Source organism: Cariama cristata, unplaced genomic scaffold, assembly GCF_000690535.1.
Source record: "Cariama cristata isolate BGI_N322 unplaced genomic scaffold, ASM69053v1 scaffold14492, whole genome shotgun sequence".
NCBI classification, from domain to species: Eukaryota; Metazoa; Chordata; class Aves; order Cariamiformes; family Cariamidae; genus Cariama; species Cariama cristata.
Window position 1 is genome coordinate 14389 of NW_009603330.1, and position 26859 is coordinate 41247.

At 35.8% G+C, this 26859-nt stretch overlaps 1 protein-coding gene across 1 annotated transcript; it reads right to left on the reverse strand.

Moving 5' to 3' along the window:
* Nucleotides 1-26097, reverse strand: ICE2 (interactor of little elongator complex ELL subunit 2). The gene is made up of 14 exons (XM_009695139.1): nt 25999-26097; nt 23088-23355; nt 21316-21435; nt 19586-19720; nt 19101-19217; nt 17366-17525; nt 15129-15313; nt 13623-14580; nt 11310-11488; nt 9757-9886; nt 4097-4181; nt 3948-3998; nt 2612-2870; nt 1-192 (listed from the first exon to the last, which is right to left on the reverse strand). The coding sequence occupies exons 2-14, from the start codon at nt 23337-23339 to the stop codon at nt 1-3; spliced, it is 2823 nt and encodes a 940-aa protein (XP_009693441.1). The 5' UTR covers nt 23340-23355; nt 25999-26097.
* Nucleotides 26098-26859: the final 762 nt, after the last annotated feature.

The following is a 26859-nucleotide window of genomic DNA, read 5'->3' on the forward strand; positions in this document are numbered from 1 at the left end:
CTACTTCAGTTGCATTTTGTTGTACTTCATTCTCCACTTTTTCTTCATCATTCTTTGTTTGCAGTAATTCTTCTTCAGCTTCATTGTAGCCACACCTTCATTTCTAACAGGCTTAGCTGGATTGCCTTCTGTTTCCATAGCTACTGGCTTTCCCTCATAGGGTGTGTCTGATTGTCCTTTTGCCCCATTCATCTAGACACACATGGGGAGAGAATAAAAACAAACAAACAAACTAGAATTAACGATCTTAGCTCTGTATTAAGCACAAACATATCCAATCATCTTCAGAGAACTGCCTTCTACTTCTTGTCATTCCAGCCAGACTCAGAGGCCACATCTGGACTGGGCGACAGACCTGGTCTGCTTGCCATCAGTTGGATCTGACCAGTCCTGCCTCTTTCTTGGCTATGTGTCTGGATTTCCTTCTGGCAGAAACCAAAGAGCATGAGGTAATTAGGAACTGATGCACAACTGTGCCCTCATACGAAGTCAGGATGTGGCTAAAACATATAACAGGACCTAAAAAGCACCCCTCAGTCCAACTAAGCTAGACATAGTTAGCAAGTGGCTTTTACACAAATGAATAAATTTATGCTAAAGAGAAAAAACACTTGAAAATTTTCTTACTATTAAAGTGTCGTACTATCTGTTCAAAATGTTTAACCTGGGAGTGGGATCTTTGGAAAATTTCCAAAGCATTCACCAGCATTAATTACAAAGCAAGTTGCATTCCTAAAAATTTCCACAAAATTTCTATCAAAAGTTTCTTTGCAGACAATTAATTCTTCTTCTCATAATAAATTCTATTCTGTTTTTAAAACAACAGCAACAAACACATAGATGTTAGTGACTTTTAGGCTAGATTAATTTTTACTCATCCTAGTGATATCTGGAAGGAAGATCACATTCAAACATTCAAAATTGCACTCTGAAGAAAAGCAGAATAGAAGTGATGTGTAAGATTGTTCATTTTCAGTAAAAAGGAGTAAGCCATCCACACACAATTTTATATTTATGTTCGAGACACAGAAATTGTGTTTTCCTAAATTAAGGTGCTCCCATGCCTCTAGACACAGAATGTGTGCCTCTCTACAAAACAACATATTACTTTTATTTTAGAAACGGTATTGCGTATATATCGTTACGAAAGTTTTGCTGTATAGGAAACAGCATACCAATGTGAATTTAAGTTTCTGTATGTCAGGGAAGCTACCTGAATTGCAATAAAAGCTTCCTCAAAGGTGAAGGAGTTCAGAGCAACCAGAGACAGGGGATCAATGGCAATTTGTCTGACTGAGCTAACATACTTTAGAGGGCCAAAAGGAAACCTTATTTTTGCTGCAGAGAATCACTGTTATCCTTACATTACATGAGCTTTGTTTAAAGTTACAAACAATGAAGAACAGATCCAAGATGCTCCACTCTAGGAGCTGAAATCAGCAATCAATCAATAAAGACATGAAAGATTTCAAAGAGTGGCATGAGTGGACTTCCAGTAAAGAGTCACGTCATTTGGTTTTCTGTTTTGCCATACAATTATCCCACACCTAGTAATGTAAAAGCTCTGACAACTTTTTTCTGTGTGTGGCTGATTTGCTTACTACCTTTCTTGTCTGGATGAGATTTCAGGTATTGAACATTGCAGCTGAGTGCTCATTGTGGTCTCCATAGAGAAAGCACTAATCTGGATCCCTCTCCTCTACCTGGCTACTTATTTTCACTAAGCTGGTTAGAATTTCATATCTTAGGCCTCCAAGACATGTTGGTTTCTGCTGAAATAGCCCAACAAGTTCAAGATTTTGAGATCTTGGGGAAAGACAAAGGGACAAATGGAGATAAAAGTGGGACTGAAAAAACAGGAAACCAGGTTAAAAGGTCCATCCTGAAATTGTTTGAAGAAAAAGTACATCAACAAAAAGAACCACAGAGGTAAAATTAGAAAATCGTTATAAATGGAAATATTATATCTGTTTCAGCTGTACTGCAAGCCTATAAATTACAAAGCTTTTAATGAAGCCAAATGCTACATTCTTTTTGCCATCCAAAAGTATTATTAGCTCACGTTAAAGAATAAAAATTTCACTGTGAAAGGATTTTGCCAAATGGGGAAAGAAAAAGTGGGTTTTTTTAAAAACAAACAATCAAACCATTTAATCACAAAGAACTGCAATAAGAGCTCAATGGAATAGATCCTGACAGTAGAATTCACCTTACCAAATTTTACCTGTCTACAGTTGTGCTAATCACCTTCACTCCTGTAGTCATTAGAGAGAAAATGACAACTCTACAGCATGACTCCTACAATCTATTTAAGAGGCCCATCCTGGTGTGGAGATGCATCTTACAAATATTCCACTTCGCTTTGTTAACAGCAAAACAAGATTAAATGTTGTTTTTCCATACTGTAACATTTAAAACTAGGTGAGATGAAACTCACTTGTAGTATTTTTCAGGAAAAAGGTATTCCTATTCTTGGTAGTGGATCCAGAACTCTAGAGAGTCTCTCTGACTGCAAAAGGTGACAGATAAATATACTAGCTATATATCCAAGGGACTGAAATAGATTATTTCATAACTGCTAATGTGCTTTTCCATCAAGTGTGATACTGACCTTCTGTTTCCACACGGCTTCCTGGGCTGCAGGTGGAAAGGTGCATGGAACTCTTCCATGATTCATGTGATAGGGCAAAGGGAGGCTGGGATCTAGTGGCACCCATGGGACTGAAAGAGTGGCAGGTACAGTAGGAAGATCACAATGAGCTTTATGCAAGTTATACGATGCTCTCGTCGTCTTGTCAAAAGAGCTCTTGTAGATTGCAACTGATGAATCTCCCGCAGCATGAGTCAATAAATAAGAGCCCTCTTGCAAACTAAAAAGATAAAGTTCAAAAGGAAAAATAATATTTAAATGTTTTTGTATTGTATCATTTTTTCAGGATAGCTACTAAGTTTTTCAACGCAAAAGCAAAACATCTTTAGATATTTACTTATTAGCGCCTGTTTTATAAAAAGACTATAGACAAAAAAGCATCAGTTAAACTCTATTGATAAATACATATTAATTCATGTGTTTACAATGTATTCATAATGTACTAAGTTACCATCAATGTACAGATTGTCATCATATCCAACAAAGCATTTAAACATACACATTTAAGCAAAACTCCGTATTTGGCAAACTACAATTCTTTAACTAGCGCCTTACAAAGCATAATGCCTATATGAACACAGAGAAAGAACAGATGTGCTTTAAATATATGCACGATTAAACACGTTTGCAGGAAGATAAATGTCAACCAACTGCAAGTATCAAAAATCTTAGCCACAAATCACGAAGCTACAGAAACTATGAAGTGTGGGAAAACTCTTCTGTAATTTGAATTAAGAAGCTTCACACACGGTGCAAACCTGCTTCACAAAAAAATTAAGACACTTGCAGTCTGAAAGCCTTGAAGTGGCTAAATAAATAAAGAGGAAGGAGCAAGAGAAAGGTTGCAACGTTGTACAGAGAAAGACATATACTGTTGTAAGCCAAGCTAAGCAGAAGGGAACACAGGCAGTATTATTTCCACAGACTAAGCAAAATGACCAACAAAAACCAGAAGTCCAAATTTTAAATGTCAGCCTACATACACAATATTACAACTCACTCCTGTGAGCTGTTTAATCAGCTCAGAAGCATCCAGTGTCCTCTCTTGAATAAGTGGTTCATAAAAATCAAGTTCTTATTCTTTTGCATAATTTATACAAAACCTGTAATCCTTACCACATTTTTATGCAGTCCTGCATTATGTTATGCTAGACCTAAAATAATCTGTAAAATTCATGTATCTGAAGAAATAAAAAACAAATAAATAATCAAAGAGTAGATAAGCATTCTACAGAATAAATAGGACGAGCTGGGTAATGTTGCAAATAAATACAATGAACAACAATGGAGCACTTACTCAGACACTTTCTTCAAAATGTGATGAAGTATATTTAATGAATTTGCAGGCCTGTGAAAAACAACAAAAAAAATTACAAAAGTAATAGCTTACAAGGCTTGTTAGAGTTTCAAATTCATTGCTAAAAAAAACTTACTTAAAATACTCACTTAATCAATCCAAGTTTTTCTCTTAAAATTTCTGGAGAAATCTTTTCTAGCATAATAAGCTTTGATGTAAAAGCATCAATACGTCCTGAAAAATACCAATTGAATTAATACACTAAAAATAGAACAAATGCAAAAGCACAATTTGCAGACCTAATGCATTTTAAAATAAGGAATAAAAAAATTTTGCTCTTTTACAGCGCTGAAGTGAAAAGTATTTATCAATGTTGCACAATAATGGAAAGTAAAATGTATCGCTGCTTTAAGTACAGACATCTGTATTTGGGCTGTCTTTCTAAATCAGGGATATGCCCATGATTCCAGCAAATCTTATATCTTGGGTGATGTCTGGGATAGGCAATCTCATTTTGCCATGGCCTTAATCTCATCAGTTAGTCTGTATCTTCTCAAGTTCTTTTGATTGTTATTACTATGCTTCCTCACTGGACACATCATGAAAGCTTATCTTTTACAACAAATTTACTTTTGAGTTTAATACACTTGTTTTTCTATTCCAATATGTTACATGAACAATTGTGTTATTTGATTTTCTGGAGATTCTGTACTTTTGCCTCTTCATTTTTTTTCCTCACCTGAAAAATTACAATTTACAATTGAGGCCTTTTTCATGGCAAATCATTAAAAGACTATTTGTCTCTGAGATAGCTAGCAGCAACAATTCAAAGCTCTCCTCATCGCACTTTTAAAATAAAGGCCAAGAACAACACTTTTGCCCACTTTTTCACTTGATAAGCAATAAAGATTATTAGCATAGCTTGTACACTGATGTGGTAGCCATGCCTTACCTTCAGGTTCTCCGTCATTTTGAGGTTTTCCCAGAAATCTGTTCTATTCCAGCTCCCACAAGGAGGATGAGGAAAAGGCAGCATAATAAAATACGACCTACTCAGTGGAATTTACTGCCTTACTACAAATCTGCTCTCATAGGAAGTGTAAATGCTTCAACTGTACAGTTAAAACTGCTAAACCAAAGCATTTCACATTCCAAGCTAAACATTACTAGCAATTTGTTAAGTTATGTGAGTCTCATTTTAACAAAGTTTTAAAAAATGCACTAGGACAACTCATTGCTTTTAAACACTGTGCATTTGTTACTTTTCTTGAGATCAGTATTTTGTGTAAGACTAAGCAGCCAGGTTTAATATTCTGCATTGCTGACTAGAAGAAAAGAAACTTGAAGTCATTATAAAAAAAAAAAAAAACCACAAAACAAACCAAAACCCAAACCTGTTTGTGTTCTCCTTTCCTTACCAGCCTCTCCTCAAATCAGCAACTTCTCCGTTTCTAAACTCATTGACAGCATAGCTGAGAAAAAAAATCTATGAACTACTCATACCTAATTTATTTTACTGTATCTTATATTTGAGAAGTGACTGATTGAAAACACCTGACATTCAGTAAGTTACCCATACAGTAAGTACTTCTTTCCAATCCATTTTTCAAATAATCTTTATTTGGAGGCCAGTATTATCCTATGCAAGTGAAGGTAAACTATTCTTTTTGCAGTAGGTATTGCTTAGGCACTTCATGCAAATAAGTGAATAATAGTCAGGGTAAAATGTTCCCATTAATCAGCAAAGCTTATCACAACTTTATTTACTGCTTAGATCAAGTATCTTATTTGGGAAACATGTCACAGAGATTACTCCCTTTACAGAAGCAGGATTTCCTGTCTGAGTAGCAATGGGACTTAAATCAACAACTGAGCAAGGTGCTCTACCAGCAAGAGGAAGACAGCACTCTTAAGTCTGTTTGATGATAACATCTCTGCTTTTATGCAAACAATCACTACCTTCGACAGCATACAAAATAAGAAATTCAACTTAATATCACACCTTGCAATTTCTGCAGGAGGCCTAGTTACACTTCTGTTTTCTTTCTCATCTCCTGAGCTGGCAGCGCTGAGCTATGAGATTCCTCACTCAAGTCACACAGAGAGATACAACACTGAAGAACAACACTGGACAATTATGGGGCACAAGACTAAGATCCAAAGAACTTTCCATCCATACTTACTTGGCAATATAAAAGATTGTTGAGACAGTGGATTAAGTTTTTTCAAGATCCAAGAACTCCTAAGCAATTTAACACTGAGGTCTGCTACATGCTCAAAACTTCAATTTTAGAGGCCTCACTTAAGACCTATATAGTCTCAGAACTGTCTGAACAGGAATGCAAGTTGTAGGGACTGTGTTAGTAATGGTAAGATCACAGTTTTCAAACCTTTGTTCCATACTTTCACACTCATACTGTGAGGTAAATTTAAAAAGAATAATAAGTCTATAGTTCTATTTTCATTGATTTAAAGATTCCTTTATTATAGGACATGATATTTCACCTAAAATAATTCAAATTATAGCATGATTTGAGAAGTCAAGTCTGTCTTTCTGCTTATACCATATATATGATACCTGAGAGTAAGACTACTGCTATGAGGTTAATGAAAAAGAATGAGATATTCACCCCATTTTAAGTCGTCCATAACACGGCGATATTATGACCCTTAGAGAATTTTCCCTGAAGCTTCAGGACAAAGCTTTCTGTTGCAGAGAGCCCTCTAACTAAAGCAGAACACTTGCAACAATGTATTTTTCACAGCTCCCCAGAAATACAAACGGAAAGGTAGAATTTCACAGCTACCTTGCAATGTTTCTCTACAATAGCAGAAATAATCCCAAAATAGAACATGGTAACAGTTTCCTATTAAAAGCTGTGGCAAATGCTCTTTCATAAAATGGATTATTTACCTCCACATCTGTCTTTTTTACCTCTACTGAAAACTAAATGGTGGTACCAAAAATCTGCAGACCCCCATTTGCCTACCTGAATAAATCACGTATTCTGTCAGTATCAGAAATTGGTGACGTGCTGAGAGTCCAATTCCATATTTGTAGCAGACTTTTTTTTTTTAAAAAACAGTGGTGGGTGGGGGTCTGCACCCCACGCTAGGAGTACCACTTTACTGTGCAGAACAGTGACAACCCACAGTAATCCTGTGCTTCCTCGGAGTACGCAAAAGGAGAACCCCTGTGGACCCCAGGGTTTGCTGCTGGAAGAAGTGCATCCCACAGCTGACAAACAAACATCACTGGAATAACCAGTGTTTCTCAATCCCAACAAATTTTTCTCCCAAGTACCCACGCAGATTGAGCGTGTCGGAGGCCTGGCGGCTGAAGCCTGCCCGCCGAGGGCTCCACGCCCGCCCGTTTCACAGCCAGCAGGTATCCAGGAGAGACACTGAGGAACCTCCCTACCCGAAGGAGATGGCTCTCTATGCCACAACAACTCCTGCAGCACGCAGCCTGCTTTCTCCTGCGCTCCCAAGGGTCTCTAAAAAGGGGCGGTGGCTGGATGAGCTGTCTGCAAACTTCTGTGCCAAGCCATACCTTCAGTATTCCGTAACTGACGGGAGATTAGATAGGCATGCATTCTTTCAGTTTGTGTACTTTGTAAACGGATTAACCCTCTCTCTACAGTTTCACTATTTCCTCACATTGCTTGTGACTCTAGAGATGTTACTAAAACGTTGATAAAACTTTCTACAGGGGGCTAAATTTCAGCGCAATCCAGTACACTGATCTGCTTGTTAAAAAAGAAAAAAAAAAAGCATAAATGCTTCAGTACTGTACGTTAAGATATTATTAGAAATGGAGAATGGTGTGCATAATTATCTCCTCATGAGGATTTTTCTTTTTAGAAAAGGGAAAAATCACAGCAAATATTGCTTTTAGAATTAGAAACATCATTTCCACCAAATATGGACAGCAGACAGAGATAGATGCAATCAGCAAAACTATCACTTCAAATCTATTAGATTTCACATAAGCCTTATAATTCTATGAGAGGATACAAAGTTTGTATGTAAAAATGAGGAAAGAGAACTCAGCATTTCTAAAATAGTATTCTGATGTGAGCCACTAGCAGCCAAACTGTAATTCAGTGCACAAGTGGAAAGGTCAGACAACCACAGGCCACAACTGCTGCCATAACAACCATAAAAAACAGGCAATTTTTTCTACAACAGGAAAGCAAGGTAGTCCCCACCACAGAACATTCATTCACTGTACCAATAGGACTGATCTCACTCCGTAGCAAGTGTCAAACATATTCTAAAATGCAACTTGACTAACCACTTTGTTGCAGATTCTCCCTTTTAAAACCTTATTAATTACAACATAATTAGTATCAGAGAGCTCTCCATATATTAAGAGGGTTGTTAAAATAATCTGGCCACATTCTTTATATGCATAATATTCATTTCTCTACAGAACATATGTATCTTAGTAGACATAAAAACTTCCCTGGTGTTTAAAACGTCTTTGTACAAACATGAATAGAGCATTCTCTACAGGACATTTGTTAGCGAAACTTCCCTTGTAACGCTGCACTCCTAGTGTGCTTCGTTTACGTGATATAAGACTATCTTTCTGCTAATGTTTCCATGCTTTCTACCCCTGCTTTATTGTCCTTTTATCTTCTATACTCTGAATTACAGCTGTCATCTCTTCTACACGAGATTTGTAGTTTCCTGCTACATTCTCACTGAATGTACATTACTTCTCATTCACAGGTTCTATTACATTATCTCCTGCTTCCATCTGCTGCATGATACAGGACAAGGAGTATCAAGACCACCCCTTTGACAAGGATGTTTCAAGTCATATCACACATTAGGAAATTACATTTTATGGATCAGTTAGATATGGATAATGGAAAAACCTGGAAAATGTGTTTGTTTAGGTAAGATCATTCCGTGTTCAGAACTCCTGAGGAATATCATAGCTACAGAAAGAAGTTTTCAATAAACTTATGCCATGCATTTTTCTTCTTCCTGCTTGGAGTTTCATTTGTGCAAAGCCAGCGAATTATTTCCAGTACCTTAGATGAGAGACACATGTACACTGTTTTCAAAGCATGTAATTTCTCTTATTTCTGAATAACAGAACTTGGTTTAGCCCTATCTTGCTTGTTCTTCCTCATTCTCTTGTATCTTACTTGCCCACAGGTTATCAGTGTGGAAATCTGAAGATTATTGCCTGTTTTCAAAGAAAAATAAGTAACACTTGACCTTTTCCCATATTGCAAGCTCAAAGGCCAAGGTATCAGTATCCTCTGAGCCACATACCCGATCCTCTGTTCATTTTCTATTTTGGTATGTAATAACAAATTTATTTAAAATGATTTCACAAAATGGTAAGATGTGTTTATAGCTCACACTTATCAAGAAATACTGTTACCACTCCTGCGATAATTCATGTTGTATATGACTCATTAAAAACAAACAAACAACTTCACCCAAAAGCCTAAGATACTTTAAGTCATGAAAATTACTAACTTCAGAGAACTAAATTCACACTTACAAATACATTTGTCTTTGAAAGGCAAATAAATGCAGTTCTTGAAAACTGCAGTTACTGGATGCTATTCATCTAAAACCAAAGCTGAAATATCCTCATTCACCACTCAACAGAAATTTTAGACAAAGCGCTTATTTAAGGTAGATAAAAATCAAAGCCAAGATTAGATCATTAAAAATAAGTAAGGACACATGGAACATACCTTTAATAAATATTTTTCTCTTCTGTATTCTATGAATATTGAGACATACATGTTTCTTAAGAAAAATCAATACATGAACTTACCAACATAAAATATGCATTCAGAATGCAACATACTCTCTGTCCACAACTGACATACTTCACTTTCTGTAAGAGCTTCGACACCATAATAGGCTTGGTATTCTAGTTTTGGCAACAGGAATATTGGAGTAAGCTATAAAAGTGAAGATACAAGAAAAATCAGCACTTACTGTCCAAAAAACGTCCACAATTGAACTACATTTTGTAGTTGATAATCATCATAGTCTTCCACTGCAGTTGAAGCAACAAAGACATTTCACGGATTTTGTGTGATCGCTCACCTTCTATGAAACCCGCAGTACAAAGTCTGGACTACAAGGGCTCTATATAGAGGAAGGTGAAAAGGAAAAAAAAAGCCTAGGCAAGCTTTTACAAATAATAAGATTTTGCCGCTAAGTAATTTTTCCATGGAATCAAATTAATTTGCAGTTCCGGCTTCTGTGCTCTACTGCCCTCTGCAGGAATTCCAGAAAAAATACATTATTATGTTTCCGATTTGCCTATTATTAGTGGAATCCTGCCATTTATTCCTTTTGTCAGAATCTCACTTGAAATTAGAACTTAATGCTTGAACTCTCATTTGAAACCAGAGGCTAATCTTTGCATGTTAACACTAACAGAGAAAATATAAACCTCTTCTCACTGACAAATCACAGTTTAAATTTCATCAGGAATTTAAAAAAAAACAAACAACAGTGCTCAGTTTCTGATTAACAAACTAAGCTATTCATAGGCATTTATAACCAGCGGATCAATACCAAAGAGATGGTATTTCTTCAAACTAAGATGCTGAGCAGAGACTCTTAGCAAGTAATATCAGAGTTACAAGGATCTACTTGCATTTCAACAAAGCATAAACACCTCACAAAATGCCTGCCCACCATAATTCTGGTATTCTGCGGGAGGGAGCTACCACATCAAATTTGTTGAATGATTCAGAAGACTCTCGACAAAATAATAAATTATGGAGGATTCCAGAATAAGCTCTCCTTTGGATTACACTTGCATTTAAAGCATTTTATTCCTTAAGACAAATGACTTGCTAAGATGCATACCATAGTCTTTTCAGGCAGAATAGGATCTCTTTTTATCCTTAAATGCATCCTCTGTTGTTCATTCCATCTACTATTTCTCTGCTTAACTAGGCTTAATAGCAAGGCTGATTCAAAGTATTTATGATCATGAACATTATAAAAGCTTTGGGCCAAAAACCTAATTACTGCATTAACTTTTAAGAATAGTTCAAACTGACATTAGTTTACATGAGGATAATTACCCATGCATATTACTGTAATGCAGTTGTAGTAAAAAAATGTAGAATCACACTTGCTTATCTTCTAACCAAGTAGGTTTAAAGAAATCACAAGTTATGCTTCCCTCTCTTCCTACAGCAAATATTTACTTAAAACACACACTGTTGAGTTGCAATTAAATGCACTAATTGTCCGAGTGAAAAAGGAAATGCTATAAAGGATCAGGAATCCCAGAGATGCCAGTTGGGCACAACTGTTTTAAAAAACCCAATAAAACAAAACAGCTAACAGCAAAATCTGTACCTTTGGGGCTTTTTTCTTTTTATGGTACCGTGGCAATGACTTCACTTTTTGCACACTGCAACGCACAAGTAACAACAGATCATTCAAACTGAATAGCTTATATACAAGGTTGCCATCCTGAGGTGCTTTATACTCTGAAGGGTCTTCTTCAAGCATTTGTAGTTCATTTGGCAGCTTTCCTATAGAAAATAAATAAAACAGAAAATGACAAGCTTGTATATTCTTTACCATGAAGCCAATTAGCTTTTTTCTCCTGCAGTACGGGTTTTTTTTTTGTTTTTTTTTTGGTAATAGGATCTGGTTTGTTTCCTAAGATTTTGGAGTGAAAACCATCTCTTTAGGCACAAAAAGTCACTTAGGTATTAAAAAAAAAAATAATTAAATTTGGAAAATGTCTGCTATAACTTTTAAAGGGTATATTTTTAAATATTCATTGAATTTCTTATACAAACAGAGCTGTGCGAACCTGTTCTTGTACAAATAGAGTTCAAAGGCTGTTTTTTAAGCCACAGTCACTCAGCACAAAGGAGACAAAAATTTTACTTGTGATGAATGCCTCCTGAGAGCCGCCATCCATTTGTAAGTTACTGAAATAACTCAAGTCTCAGGTTTGGATGGTAGCATAAGCCTCTGTTCCAAACTGAGTTTGCTTTAACTTCAATTTCAATACTAGCATATGCAAAAGAAATACTTATTAGATCTCCAAGCGCAGCTTTGAGGTAGGTTAACAAACATCCCTGCATCCCTTAGAGATTATTGTAACAAAACATTTAAAATAAACAAGAATAAACTCCAACTTGTTTAAGAGTATTTCTTGAAAATTTAGCCAGTTCTGGTTTTTGTCCTGCAGGTATGTGGAATACGTGTCAAAACCACAACTACAAACAGGTATTGCTGTAGTGCTATGAATAAATACATTTAACATTAAATTTAGAGTTTATGTTCATCTTTGAACACATGTATACTGTTTGAGACGTTATCATCCCAAGTGATTGGTAATAAATTTTCTGTTAGTAAAATATTTAACTTAGTTCTGGCTTTCTGCAAGGAAGACATACATAGAGGTTTATCAATTTGCTATAGAACTTTCAATTTGCAGAATTATGCTTTCTCTTCTTTCACAGTCACACTTCAGCATCTTAGCACTATAGGTTTCACTACCTCTATTTAAAAAAAAAAAAAAAAAAAAAAAAAAAAAAAAAAAAAAAAAAAAAAAAAAAAAAAAGAGAAAAAAAAATCTATTCTCAAATACCTGAATTCCACACTCTGGCTTTTTAAGAGAAGGAGAAATAGAAAGAGTGCCATGCCGCTCAACCCTTCAAACTGAGGGAGGAGATATGGTCTTTTAGGGACTACTAAAATTCAGTCAAATCGATAAAAATGTAGGAAGCAATAACACAATTCCAGCTAAAACACAACTGGTGTTAACTGTTTCCATTACAGATTGAAGTAATTAATTAATTCCTATATGATCAAGTGCACAGTTAGTCAGAAAATACCAGAGAAACATGTTTGCCCACCCAAAAGCATTGATTCATTGGAATTAAATATCTGAGATTAAGAGTATCTGTCCTGATACAACCTGCCCGGTTTCTTGTCAGCATACCTAACACAAAAAGTGCTTCTAATTTCAGTTGTACAGAGCTCAGATGCAACTCAGGCATGTGAGAAAAACCTTAAAGTTCATGGTCCCTAGGATCTTCAAGGCTTCTGGTTCTCGGCAGAGGTCTAGGTACAGCATAGGCTCAATTTCCTGAAAACTTGGAGAGGTGGCTTGTACTAAGTCCTCATTAGTCTTCTGGAACAGATCGCTAGGAGCTAAGAAGCAATCACCTAGGAGTCTCAGAACTCAGACACCCAAATTTCAAGTTTTCTTTCAAGTTTTAATTGCATAATTTGATTATATTTTTCTTCTACAGAAAAAGTAAAATAATTCAATTTTTGATGGACATGAAACTATTTTTGCAGAACAGACTACTCAAATATTTGAATTTCTGAGGAAAACTAACTCATTTCACTACCAAATTATTTCTTTTCCTTACTTAAAAACCTTCTGTATAACAACTTCTTGTTTCTCTAAAGTAGAACAGTATTACACATTCATCTCTCTGGACAAAATGCTCGCTTATGTGTGCAAGACATTAATTCTCACACAAAGAAGGTATTGTTAAACAACAAAAAAAGTCATCTCTCTAAATATAACAGAGGTACTATTAAGGATGTTCCTCAGATGAAGGAGTTAAAATGTTTTTCTGTTAAATTTTACTGAAAATTTGAAATTTTACTCGTTACACAATGAACAGAATTACTTACTCTTTGGCACTCCCTGAAAAAGCCAAGTCCAGGTATTTCTAGACGAGCCATTGGGATTTGAGGCAGGGGCTGACACACTTTCTGTGCTGGAGGTCACGAATGGTTTTGGAGATTGAGGCACATGGGTTGGCATAGCATTAGAATTATCATAGCTCACTGCTGGCTGCTCGTTAGCTTTTTGGGAAGGTGACTTGAGAAGTTCAGTTTGCATTTTCAAAATCTGTCCGACAGGATCAAATTCTTTGGACAACTTTCTTGTAGGCTTTCTGGAGGCATTTTTCCCCTGATCCATGATGTCTGAGCAGTCAGTCATGCTTGATAATGGAATCTGGGTGGGGGAAGGTGATTTGGCAGTCTCTGCTGAGGTATGGGAAACAGTATTTGATACAGGTATTGCACAACAATCAGTGTTTTTACATTCTGTATCAATTATCAAATGCTCTTCATCTGTGTCACTACTGCATAAAGAAACGTAAGTCTCATTTTTTTGTGCAGCATCAGACTCTTTCTTGTAACTAACAGCATTAGATAGAGTACTCAGTTTTGTTTCATTGTCAAATATTTCTTTGGTCATGACATGCTGTGCTTTGTTCAGTCCTGCCTCCTCTGAATTAAAGCTTTTCTGAGATGAATTTTCTTCAGGGCTGAAGCACAGAATGCTACCTAATGACGGAAGCTGCATGCTGGCACATGCTGAAACTCCTTGCTCAGAAATGGTGTTTTTCCCCTCTTCATCTCCACTGTTTATGGTGGATGTATTTATTTTTCCCATTTTTAGGCCATGTGATAAAACTTTAGCAGCGTTACTAACTGTAGGAATAGTACTTTCCACTTTAGAAGTTCTTGAGAGCTTGACAGTTGCTCCAAAAGTTTCCAGTTCTGTAACATCATCATCAAAGTCCATCCCTGTGTCATCTGGAAGAGGAATCTTCCTGTAGTGATAGGTATCAGAAGACATCTTAACACAGAGAGGGAAAAAATAATAATATTTAAAACACTAATAAAACAAACCAAGAAATAGAATATGTTAATCACAAACAAGACATTGTCAAACTGAAAACATGAAAAATGTTCTACTAGCCACATTTTGACTGTTGGGACAGAGGGACAGTAATAAAAAAAAAAAACCCACAAAAACCACAAACACAAAACCAAAACCACCAACAACAAAAACACACCACTCCTGTGTTTAACGTGGAATATCTTAAGTCCTAGGAGCTAAAGGTCTTTCAGAAGAGAAATAAAGTTCATAGAACTTTTTCCACTTGAGTAAACTGATCAAAATACATTTTAACGAAATAATCATTAAAAGCTGTGATGCTGATGTAATAGAAGCATTAAAAGGAACTAGACAGACATTTTAAAACTAGGGTCCATAACTCAGCAGTAGAAAAACTACCAACAGGAAACGTAAGTTTTCCTTCATTATTATGGAACAAGTAACTTAGGATTTATAACATAGGTTTTTGGTTTTGTTTGCTTTTAAGAAGAGGTGGAGCTACATACATCCCACTGAAACAGACTGTCCTCAGCTGGTTTGTCCATCCATACATCAGAAATGGAAACGTAAGATGTTTTAGTTGCTAGGAAGTCCATTGAAATTTCATGGAAGACTTGGTTCCTCTCTCTTACTGTCATTTCCTTTCTCAGCAGAGGTGAATCAACGTAAACCACTTTAGCTGGTTTTCTACCTTTTCAAGAATGGAAAGAGACTGAGTATATATTAAAGGAAAGGAAAAAAAAGATTGTTGTATAATTTAAATAATAAATCTTTCAACTTCCAATTATGGTCAAATCCATTCCACATTCACACTAGAAGAAATGAAAAACTATCCTCTCATTTATTAACAACAGAAGATAAAAGTACATCCAGATACAGTGTGAATTATTAGGATTCTGCAGCAGCAATACACACCACATTAACAGTTGCTCATATCTTAAATGGAGTTCTAAATAGAGAATTTGCAAAATAAGAATTTAGAATTCATAATTCCTTATACTGCATGATATCATCAACTGTATTCTGTTTTCCAAAAAGATCTTTTTTTTTTTGCCTTTGAGGAACCTCTAAAAAAAAAAAAAAAATAATTTTTTTAAGTCTCATTGCCCAGAAGTGATGGTTGCAGTTTATGTTTCTTCTAATTAGTAACTATGTCAGGGCTCTGCTGCCCCACTCTTTTGTTTACACCTCAACACACTTACATATGAATCATCCATAAATTCATCCAAAAATAACAGCAATACCCTGCCCAATATTACACAGAATGCAAAGGCACATGGTGAACATAGTATTGCTGCTTTAGAAAAGAAAAAAAAAATAAAATCCATGGATGATAAAAATATGATTAATGCAAGAAGTGAGTTTCAGGGAAGGTGGAAGAAGAAGGAAGAGAAATCCTTCAAGAAGCACTATATATTGCTAACATATTCTGAATGCCCTTCAGGCGTTAACTTTGATCTAAAAATCAAATTTAAAAACTGTACAGCTGATATAAAAGGAGTCAGGCATACCTTTACAGACAAAGTAATTTAATTTCATGTAGGAAAGTGCAAAATTTGTAAGACTTGCAGATATTTGACTGCTTATTTACTACTGTCCAAAAGTCGACTATACAAATTTGTGTAAAATGCTCACAACATGGATATTCCAAGACAACAACCGTTATAAATACTCATGGTGGGAAAAAAAAACCCTAATGTATTAAAAAACCAAACTAAAACAACAACAACAAAAAAAAGGGTAACAAGAGAGGAAATCTATATTCAGATTACTGACAGAGTGCTTTGCAACTAAAGTATAGCATTCAGATGAGTTAATCAGTTTATTCAAAACATTTTTGTTGCAATTGGGAAAAGTGATCTCCATGTACATTCACTACTTATCTGTTATTCTATGATGTAAGTAGGTCCTTTTAATTCCAGGAAATGTTTCCTCTTTGTTTTTTCACAAAGCTTCAGAATTTTTTTTTTAGCTTACTGAAATCAGTTCACTTGATAATTTCAACAGCTTCATGCAGTTGTTTTCTTTTCAAGGAGCAGAGCTTACAGTTTTGAAAAGCAAAAGGGCATTTAACCGATTTTTCCCCCCGCTCTCAAGTGGAAAATAGCTCTATGTCCAAATTCAATGTTAACAGTGATACCTCTAGAGGTTGTTGCTGTTCTCAAGAACAAGGTGTAGAAAACCATGAAATGACCTTGCTATCAGCTTTCCTCCTTGAAAATAGAGGACAAACTCTAGCAATGGACTTTTAAAAGTTCATTTTTACAGTAACTTTGATTAAACTAAACATTTTTTGTTACAACACAAAGGTCTCTGACTCCTTATCAGATGACAGCTGAAACTATTAACTTCAGATTTTCGCCCTTTAAGATGCGTGAACTGAATAGGTCAAATTTTATTACTTTGTTTGATTCCTTAAATTAAAAACATGGAAGTACTTAAGAGAAACTATTTTCTTATAGCTGCATTCTAGAGTGCTGCTTCTTCAGAAAAGGTAAAAATCTGAGCTTATAATTACAGTTATGATTTTCATTAACCTTAGCTTCTTTTTTTTTTAAATAAATCCAAAATTAAGCTATTCTATTATTGTGTGAACCAAATCAGACTACCTTCTATCTTCCTACAGTTGGTTTTACTGGATTTTCTAATTTCCTGTTCTTCAGTCTGCTCGAAAAAGATTATGAGAATATATAAAGATCTTCATAGACAAAAAGGTAATTTTTATAACAAAAACATACTATACCTGCAACAGAGATCATTTTAATGCAAACTGGAATTTCCCATTGTTCCTTGTAGTTTAGTCCATGATTATTCAGTAAAGTAAATAATGATTGATTACTCAGAACAACTTGAGGACAGTATTTCAAAGCAAGTTTTTCTGCATTTGAATCTGAACTAATATCCTAAAGAGAAAAAAGTTAAATTTTAAAAGTTTTTTTTAAACACACACACACACAAATTTAAATTCATAAGAGAAACCCCAAACCCAACCAAACATGGATTAACCCCCCGCCCCCCCCCAAAAAAAAAAGTGCCCAAATACCACCACAGTGCCAGGCTTCAGAATTATGTGAAAAAACAACAAAAAATTCCCCTGAAGGTTTTTGGCTAATCTTATGCATCCAGCTTGCAGCATGAGAAAATGTATCTTCTTTCAGTTCATTTCTATTAATTTGAATTACTAGGCTGAATAGGAATTTGGATGATCGTGAAATATGGGAGTGCATTGCAGAAGAAAAAACAAACCAGATTTACTCACACATATACTACTACAGATCTTCTTATGAGTTAAGTAATAGCACAATAAACACATCTAACATTAAAGTATGGTTACAACTGCACAGTTGTTTGAATATAGATTACATATAAAGAATCTTAAAACAAATATAAAAACATGAAGAATACAAATTCAGAATTGAAATAATAAAATTATTGAACATTGTAAGTACAGGTTTCCATGAAAAGAGGAGGCTGGGAATGCTCATGAGGCAGGAGGAGAACATCAAGGACTAAGAAGATAACAGAAGCCCAGGAACACTGAGGACCATGAAAGAGAAAAAAGAAAAATATAGCCATGTTCTTTTTTCTGTCACCTGAGACATCATCAGAAATATTCTCTGTTTATAGCTATAACGTCTCTTGAGGCATATAACATTCTCCTGTGTCACCTCTGCTACCTTCTTAAGCAAAAGCGTCTTTGCAGTCACAGTGCCTCTGTTGAAACTTTGTCTTTTGATATGGGAACAAACTCCTTAAACTAGTGGATAACAAATTATCTGGAATAAACAGTCACAAAAAACGACTTCTACAGAATGAAAAACTCATTGATTTTCTCAGTGGAAGAACACAAACAGAAACATCGGATATTTAACGGCAAGGTGGAATGGAATCTAAAAATTGTTCAACTCAGAAATGGAGTTTATGCTGTCTAGCAAAAGAAATTCCCAGGGTAAGGTAACCTAACCGACTTTTCAGAAAACTAGATAGTCTAAAGTATTTTTTCTTACCCCCAGGACTTCTTTCTTAAATCAGAAGCCTTTACACCTACATGCATACATATGTATGTATACACACTCTCACACACACACACAGAGGTCAGCTTAGAAATTGCAAAGCAAAGTTTAAAAGAACACCACCATAATAAACAATTCTATCTAGATTTCACAGACAGTGTGTTCCAATTTAAGAACCTCTCTAATGTTTCATTGAGGGAAACAAGGAAGTCCCTTCAAGAGGCATTAGGTCCAAAAGGTAATAATCCAACTTTTGAAGAGGGCAATGTGATTGCTACAAATGAAATTCTAAACAAATAATGGTACAGGATATGTTGCTATGCTACAAGATGTGTAAGATTAGAACTTAATCTTACACTTAAAAAGAACTTAAAAAGAAGAAACTTAATGTTGCCACATAAAAAAGATCGAATTGCTCTTATCTACAAAATATGCCTTAAAAATTACAATAAAAAGGTTACTTACATTGTGTATAACAGAAGCCTTTTTTTCTGGAGTTATAATAGACGTAACACTTCTATAATCTGTGGGCAGTTGAACTGGCATGGTAGGGAAATCCGTTTTACCACGTCTTGCTGTACCCTTGAAGAAATCAAGCGGTATCAGAAAATAGCTTTAACTGACATCATGCTGACCCAACACTGCACTTCTTATAATGAAAAATACTAAGAATTTATGCAGATATATTATACAGTTAGCATTATAGTAAAAAAAATTACTATTAATGTAATCTTTTTATTGCAAACATACAGTGAAGGGTTTTAACGGCCTTACTACCAAAATAATTTCATTAATGTTTTCATTAAAAGTTTTAATCATAAATTATAACCCCCAACCCAGATACAGAATAATACTTGTAAAAAGACGTGAATCCTCACATAACACAATCTAGATGTAGTTCTAATTATCTGAAAATAACACCAAAACAATATGTATATGTAAGAGATTACCATTACAAGAAGGTTTTTTTCCAGCCTAAAGGTCAACTGTGTATGAAACTTTCCTCCCATGATACTCATGATCTCCTGGAGTGTGTAAAACTCAGGATACTTTTGCACATGTCCAATACAAGCACGCAAAAATTCCTAATATAAAAAGAAAATATTGTTTATGCATTTGTATCTTTCATAAGAATTTAATTTCAAAATTTTTTTTCTGCAGTTGCATTTCCATATACTTTCTGTCACGAATACAGATATATTTAGCAGATTAATGTTAACAGACTTGTTCAACTTTTCCAGCTAAAGACAGTATTTAAAAACTTAAGAGATAACAGTACAACTATATAATAATCTTGCAATCACTGGTATCCTCAACCCTTCCTATGCAAGGCTAACAACGTATGCACACAGGTTCAGACCAATCATAAAAAAAAAGTTTAGCACCGTTTGAACTCTGCTAAACCAGGTAATTTTTTTCTTTTCAGTTTATTTATCCTGGCTTTTAGAGGGACTAGTATTTTTTTGTGTTACTACCTAATTTACACCAGACCTAGGTAAAAGTTGCAAAGGTAAAGACAGAGGAAAACTCCGTATGTGTTGAAACTTGCTTTCATGTCAACTCTAGATCCTAAGATAATTTTTTTGATATCTGAATTATGTATTTAAGACATTTAGATTTTATTTAGTAGCTAGAATGAGTTATTTCTGCAAGTAATGTTTAAAACTAAATGTGTGCCTCCGTTTCATTTTTAACTCAGGATATCAACTTAACCATAAACAGGACTTCAAGTTTGGAGACACATTTTGTGACCAAACAAGATCACTTAGAAAAACAGACACAAGTGTAAGATATAAAATTATAAAGCCAATTCCAATTTTTGGAAAAAAGGCAAGATTTTTGTCCTCACATGTGCCCAAACCGTGTGTTAATAGGAGAACAAACTTATCCTGTGCATGAAAAAGCATGTAATAAAGTGTTATGGTGAAACAGAAATATTCCTTCTGAACTTAACTAAAGACCCTACTCTTTAGTAAACACATTCATTTTTCTTTTATTCTGTAAAAGAAAGTGATGTGGTACTTAACAGAAAAGACTGAAGTTCTAACAAAAAGTATGTAAGTAGGCCATTTCAATCAAGGCAGGACGCTATGAGGAAAACAAGCTCAAGCAAGGTAACTCACTGATGGGAAAGTTTAAAGAACCTGTGTTCTGGAATTCTTTTCCTGAAATGTGCTATTAAAGCAAGAACAATATATAAAGTTGCATTCATGTTTGATTTTAGAATCATCAAAGTGGATATTTAACATGGCATGAACTTGCAGATGATTATGATTAAAGCCTGAGTAACCTCTGACTAAAGAGACTTTGTAACATGCTACTGTGAAGGAAAGCTTAACATTTTGTCCAGTAGCGTGTATTTAGAAGCAGCTTGTTAATGTAAATGCACACTTAAAAAGCGATTTCTCCCTTCCCAAATATAAAGATTTCATTTAATTGATGACTAAATCTTTGTACAGTATTGCATCCAATGACCTCACTTATATCGTATTTTATTGGCTACAATAAACTGTGTGCCAAGCCATGCTGCAACAGCATAAGGGAAATGATGACTTCTCATGTCTCATCAGCAGAAGTTCAGAGAACATCAGATCCCATGAGCAGTGCCTACGTATCTTAGTCACAATTCCAATATGATTATTTATGAAAAGAAGGAATTAAACACTGTATTGGTAGTTACCTCAGTATAACGTAGTGCATCTTCAGAGATGGTATCATAATCTTGGGCACAGCTTTTTGCAGCATTTTGGGCAAATTTCATAAATTCTGCGACTTCATTGTTTACCACCTCTTTCATTTGCTGGAGAGGAAGGAAAAAAAAATTATCTATTTTTTAAGACAGAATGGAATCCTGTAATCTTGGTATGTAGCCAGCAAAATTTCTAGAGAAGTAGTACAGGTGATGGCATGAGGGAGGGCACAGATTCCATTTGCTGCTCAATTTGGCAAGTCTTTGCATATGTTCAGAGTCTTGCTGCAGTAAAAAAAAAAAAGTTTTTTGCAAGGCCCATTTCCTTAAAAGAGAAGAAAAAAAAAATAATAATCCCAAAAAGACAAACACCACCCTCCAACAAACGGCAAGGTTCTTTTGATCATACACTGGTGGTTTATAAAAGGAAAGGTTACAAGACATTGTTGGAGTAAGTTTACATGACACAGCCACAGAGATACCCGAGCTCTGACTTCATAAGCAATTACATTATAAGTAACAACAATGTAGTAGGTGCTGATTTGCCTAGGAATGACATTCCCATTGTTACAGCACAAAATAAAGGAATAAGCACTAACAAGAAAGCATGGGAAACCAAATGCAATGGCTCAAAACCATTTGCTGATTAATTACATTATACAGGATTCAACTAAAATGATACTTCCAACCAACATGAGACATAGCCTTTCGTTATTTAAACAACATAGCTGAGACTAAGCAGCAAGTGTGAAGCATAGAAGGTCAATGCACAGAGTCCTTCACATGCTAACAAAGAAAGTTCCCATTAGAGGGTGCTGTCAAAGATGACATCAAAATGTAACCATCTCCTAACATTATACAGGACTGCTACATGCCATTAAGAAACGCTAAAAATCACAGTAACATCAACTCTTAACTTCCTTCTAGTAAAAAATGTGGGTTATTTTGGGGGTGGGTGTTTCACCATAGAATCATAAAATGGTTTGGTTGGAAGGGACCTTAAAGACCATCTCGTTCCAACCCTCCTGCCATGGGCAGGGACACCTTCCACCAAAGCAGGTTGCTCAAAGCCCCATCCAGCCTGGCCTTGAACACTTCCAGGGAGGGGGCAGCCACAGCTTCTCTGGACAACCTCTTCCAGTGCCTCACCACCCTCACTGTGAAGAATTTCTTCCTAATATCTAATCTAAATCTTCCCTCTTCCAGTTTCAAGCCATTGTCCCTTGTCCTATCACTCCCTGCCCTTGTAAAAAGTCCCTCCCCAGCTTTCCTGTAGGCCCCTTTAGGTACTGGAAGGCTGCTCTAAGGTCTCCCCAGAGCCTTCTCTTCTCCAGGCCGAACAACCCCAACTCTCTCAGCCTGTCCTCATAGGAGAGGTGCTCCAGCCCTCTGATCATCTTCGTGGCCTCCTCTGGACTCGCTCCAACAGGCCCATGGCCGCCTGGTGTTGGGGGCCCCAGAGCTGAAGGCAGCATCAGCTATCAAAGATCTACACTTACTGTCAGTTGCTTAGACTACTACTAAAAAACAAAACAAATCCACAAAAAAAAAATCCACTTCCAATGAAATAATCAAATATACTTTCACTTTATATTAAAAATGTTATCCTGAATACTTTAAACCTTTATTACAATTCATAACACTATGTTAAAAGGAAATTACACCAAATTGAATTTAAAAACATTTTTGCTACATTTTCCTTAACTCTTTGTAACAAAAAAATGTTCTCTATGATGTTCATATGTACATATATGCACACTTACCAGATACGTGAATAATTCTCTTTGAGTTGCTGCATTAACTTGAAAATGGTGGGGTTTTCTTGAGTACTTAGTCATCAGATATAAGTATGTTTTCTGCTCCTTCTCACTCAAACAAGAGGTAAATGGATAGGGAAGTCTAGGTTCTGGAAAAGGATTATCGTCAGTTGTGCTTTTAGCCTTCACCTCAATTGGATCTGCAGACTGCATGCTACAAGTCTGCCTGTTTTCTGAAGAGTTTGCGAATGCCTCCATATTTTTCTTTGCCTCTCTGAAAGCAATAAATGAAAGAACTTATGCTTTTCACATACATATTAATATTTGTCAGAATTAATAAAGACAATCATGCAAGCCTAAACTTCAAATCCAGCCAACTGTACTTCGAGATATTGTACTATTTCAATTCCTAGTCTACGTCGCAGGAATTCTGTTATTCTGAAACTTCACCTGGACAATCAAACTAACCCTTAGTACCAACAGCAGGTTTGCCACTGGTTTATAGATGAAAAAAAAAAGTCGTATATATTAGTCTCTATACTCAATATTGAAGTGACAAGCTAAATACGAAACCAATTCTTTGTTCTGGAAACATCCATTAATGAAAAGATAGAGAGTCTCAACATTTCATCATTCACTGATGGCTGCTGTTCAGAAACAGGTTGCACTCAAAGGTCTAACTTACGAGTCAAAGTTATGATAGTAAAGGAGAAAGACTTGGCTAGAAAAAGCCATACCTTCACTGTAGTAGTAAACTAAAACTACTTAATTTTAACAGTAGGAATTCTGGATTTCAATGAAGAAATTCCTAGAAAGAGAGTACACAATTCAAGAGTTTCATTTTCTACTCTAAACAATGCTGAAATCAGTTGCCAAAAATAGTATTGGGCTAAGGTAAGGGGTGTAGCTGCCCTAACAACAACAAAGTAGTAAGTTATAAAGCTGGTTCTCAAAACAACTCAGTATATGAAGGCCATCTTAGCCTTGCTCTATTTAAAGTAACTGTTCTTAAGAGAGAAAATATTTAAGGTTAAGAAAAGGAACATTAACCACTGATCTTGGAAAAAGCGTATTTTTAAGATACAATTTCAGCAGCAGGAAAATCTCAAGTGTCATTCAAACCCAGCAGTATCACGTCCACAGTTCTTAATAATACTTCACAGCTGTCTCTCTGAATATGAAAATGTGTCCATCCTCGTGGCAAACTGGCAAATTCAATTAAGCTGCAGCAGCAACTAGATGCTGACTCAGATATGCCAATGTGGGAACATCAAGAAATTCTAGCAGCTTAAATTGGCTATATTCAGCATTGAATGAAACGGCAGCACATCAAGATCATTTCAGTATGCAGTGCTGTCACAGTCTTCATCAGGGTGCAAACCAAAATAATCTGACAGAGCTTTTCTGTCCATATTTACAGCATTATACTTTATTTGAGCTGACGGTATAAATTTTTCCCCTTCATTTTATCAGCAACCTGTCTTCACAACTTCTATGGTGAAAGAACATACATTGTAGTAAACATCTGTCAGAAACCCCAATATGAAAATTGACAAATTTCCTCCAGCTTTTAATTTGACATTTGCCCCAACAGGTTCCATTTCCCTTCCTCTTGACTACGGACACACAACCCAATTCCATCAATTTCTGAACTTTTCTGGTTGCAACCTCTCTTCTGGCTATAAACCCACTTCTACCATACACAGCTGAACACAATCCCACTCTTGAGTGTGGTCATGTCTACTCCAGAAACCCTCTTTCTACATCATCTAAATGAAGGATCCTACTGCAATATCCAGGGTACTCTGAAGCAAGCTGTGAGGGCTGTGCTCATCTCTGCCAGTTCAAGGAAAGTTGCTCCAACAGAGATGAACCAGAAAAGCCTTCTCTAGCTAAAGATGGGGGATACAAGGAGCCATGTGGTATAGACAGGTATTTCCCTCAAATGCACGTTCTCAGTGTCAGTTCATAAAAACACAGTAATTCCCCTTTAGAAGAAATTGCTTCTCCACATGCTGAACTCTCCACTTAGAGCACAGTAGCTACCTTGGTCTCCCATCTACGTTCTTTGTGGTGTGAGCATTCATCCACCATGAAACACTTGCAACTTCTACCTCCCTACAAGCTTAATGACTTCTTCAAAAAAACCCAATAGCCTAAATACAGTCCTTCGACCTTTGAAATCCAGCAGCATAACCCATGCTTTTCACTATGTGAAACAAATGTTGATCCTACTTCCTGAACTTAAAAAAATAAAAAGACATCAAAACAACACAAACAATACTATCTGTACCACCAGTGTTCACGTAATTTCATTTCCCATTCTTCAGCTAACACTCCATACAGTTTCTTCATTACTCAAGCAATTAACTGCAACTCCACTGCACCTAAGACATTGTTGGATCTATGTAAACAGTGTTGGCTACTTCCAAAAGATACAAGTAAAAAGGATTTCAATGTACGCTGTTGTCAGCCTTCTGCAAAGTGAGAAGGCATGGACAGACAGCAAGACATTAATTTCTAAAAAGTACTAGGTCTAGTTCATGGGTTACAGGATCCTTATCGTGACCAGTTAGGAGTTTGGGTCAAACTTAATCTCTCTTCAATATGTAAGAGAATGCATAAAACAACAAGCATCACCCCCAAAAAATAACCCAAACCCCATCACAAAACCCCCCAAATACCACTCCACCCTGCAAAAGATACGAAAGACCAGAGGTCCCAATCTAGACTCTTTTGAGACTCTTCTACTTTCAGAGGTTTAACCATAGGCAAAGCACAGACCAACTGCTGGATGAAGGAGTCTGTAACAAATTCTTGCATGCTGGATAACACGCAGCTTTCCCCCAAAACAGTAAGGGTATGTATCAATAAGATGATGACAAACAGCACAAAATTATAACATAACAGAATATACCTGTTTGATAAATGCCATAGTTCAGAGAGGCTTGGAGCCAATGAATATTTTTCATAAATTTCGTGTGAGAAAAACACTTCACTGCCATTTTTTGGTGAAATATCCCTGGTAAATAAAAAAAAAAAACAAAACACCAAACAAAAAACATTGCAACACACAAAAAATTAAAGGTCACACCTGCCTCTGTGAAACAAATAACAAATAAAAGAATTATTTATTAAAAAAAAAAAAAAGAAGAGGCTACCTACACAGTGTTTCCACATTCCCTCTTTATAGAAGCTACATATATACTGTGTAATTCCCTACTGGTTTTCAATAGTAAAATACATGCATTCTTCACAGTCCAAAAAGAACAGTTTCATTAATTCAGGATATAAATTCTAGGTATGGCAAGAGAAATTCTGATCGAGTTACACGCTTTCAGATGTTCATTAATCAAAACCAAACATGCGGTTGAACTTGCTGGAATTTTGCGAAAAATACAACAATATTGTTTTTAATTTTTCAGAAAAGAGATATTTTGTTTTCTACACAGACTTTTCTTTTTTAAAATATAGCCCTTCCAGTGTGCATTATACAATGCCAATCTTCCCAAACTATTTTGAATGGCACGAGAAAAGATTTATTTCTGTCTTCCTCACGAATAAACTAATTTAAACCCAACTCACCTCTCTAGGCTTAACAAGGCGAATTACTTCTTTGTAGCACTTTTCGTATTAAAAACAAGAACCACGTCACTGCCCCAAATCCATACTGTGGGTATGTACTACTTCACTGTTCCTCATTAGGAACGTACACAAACAGACCGACTAACTCTTCCTCAGGGAAAGCGCACGCGCCCCTCCCTTCGTCCACTGAGGG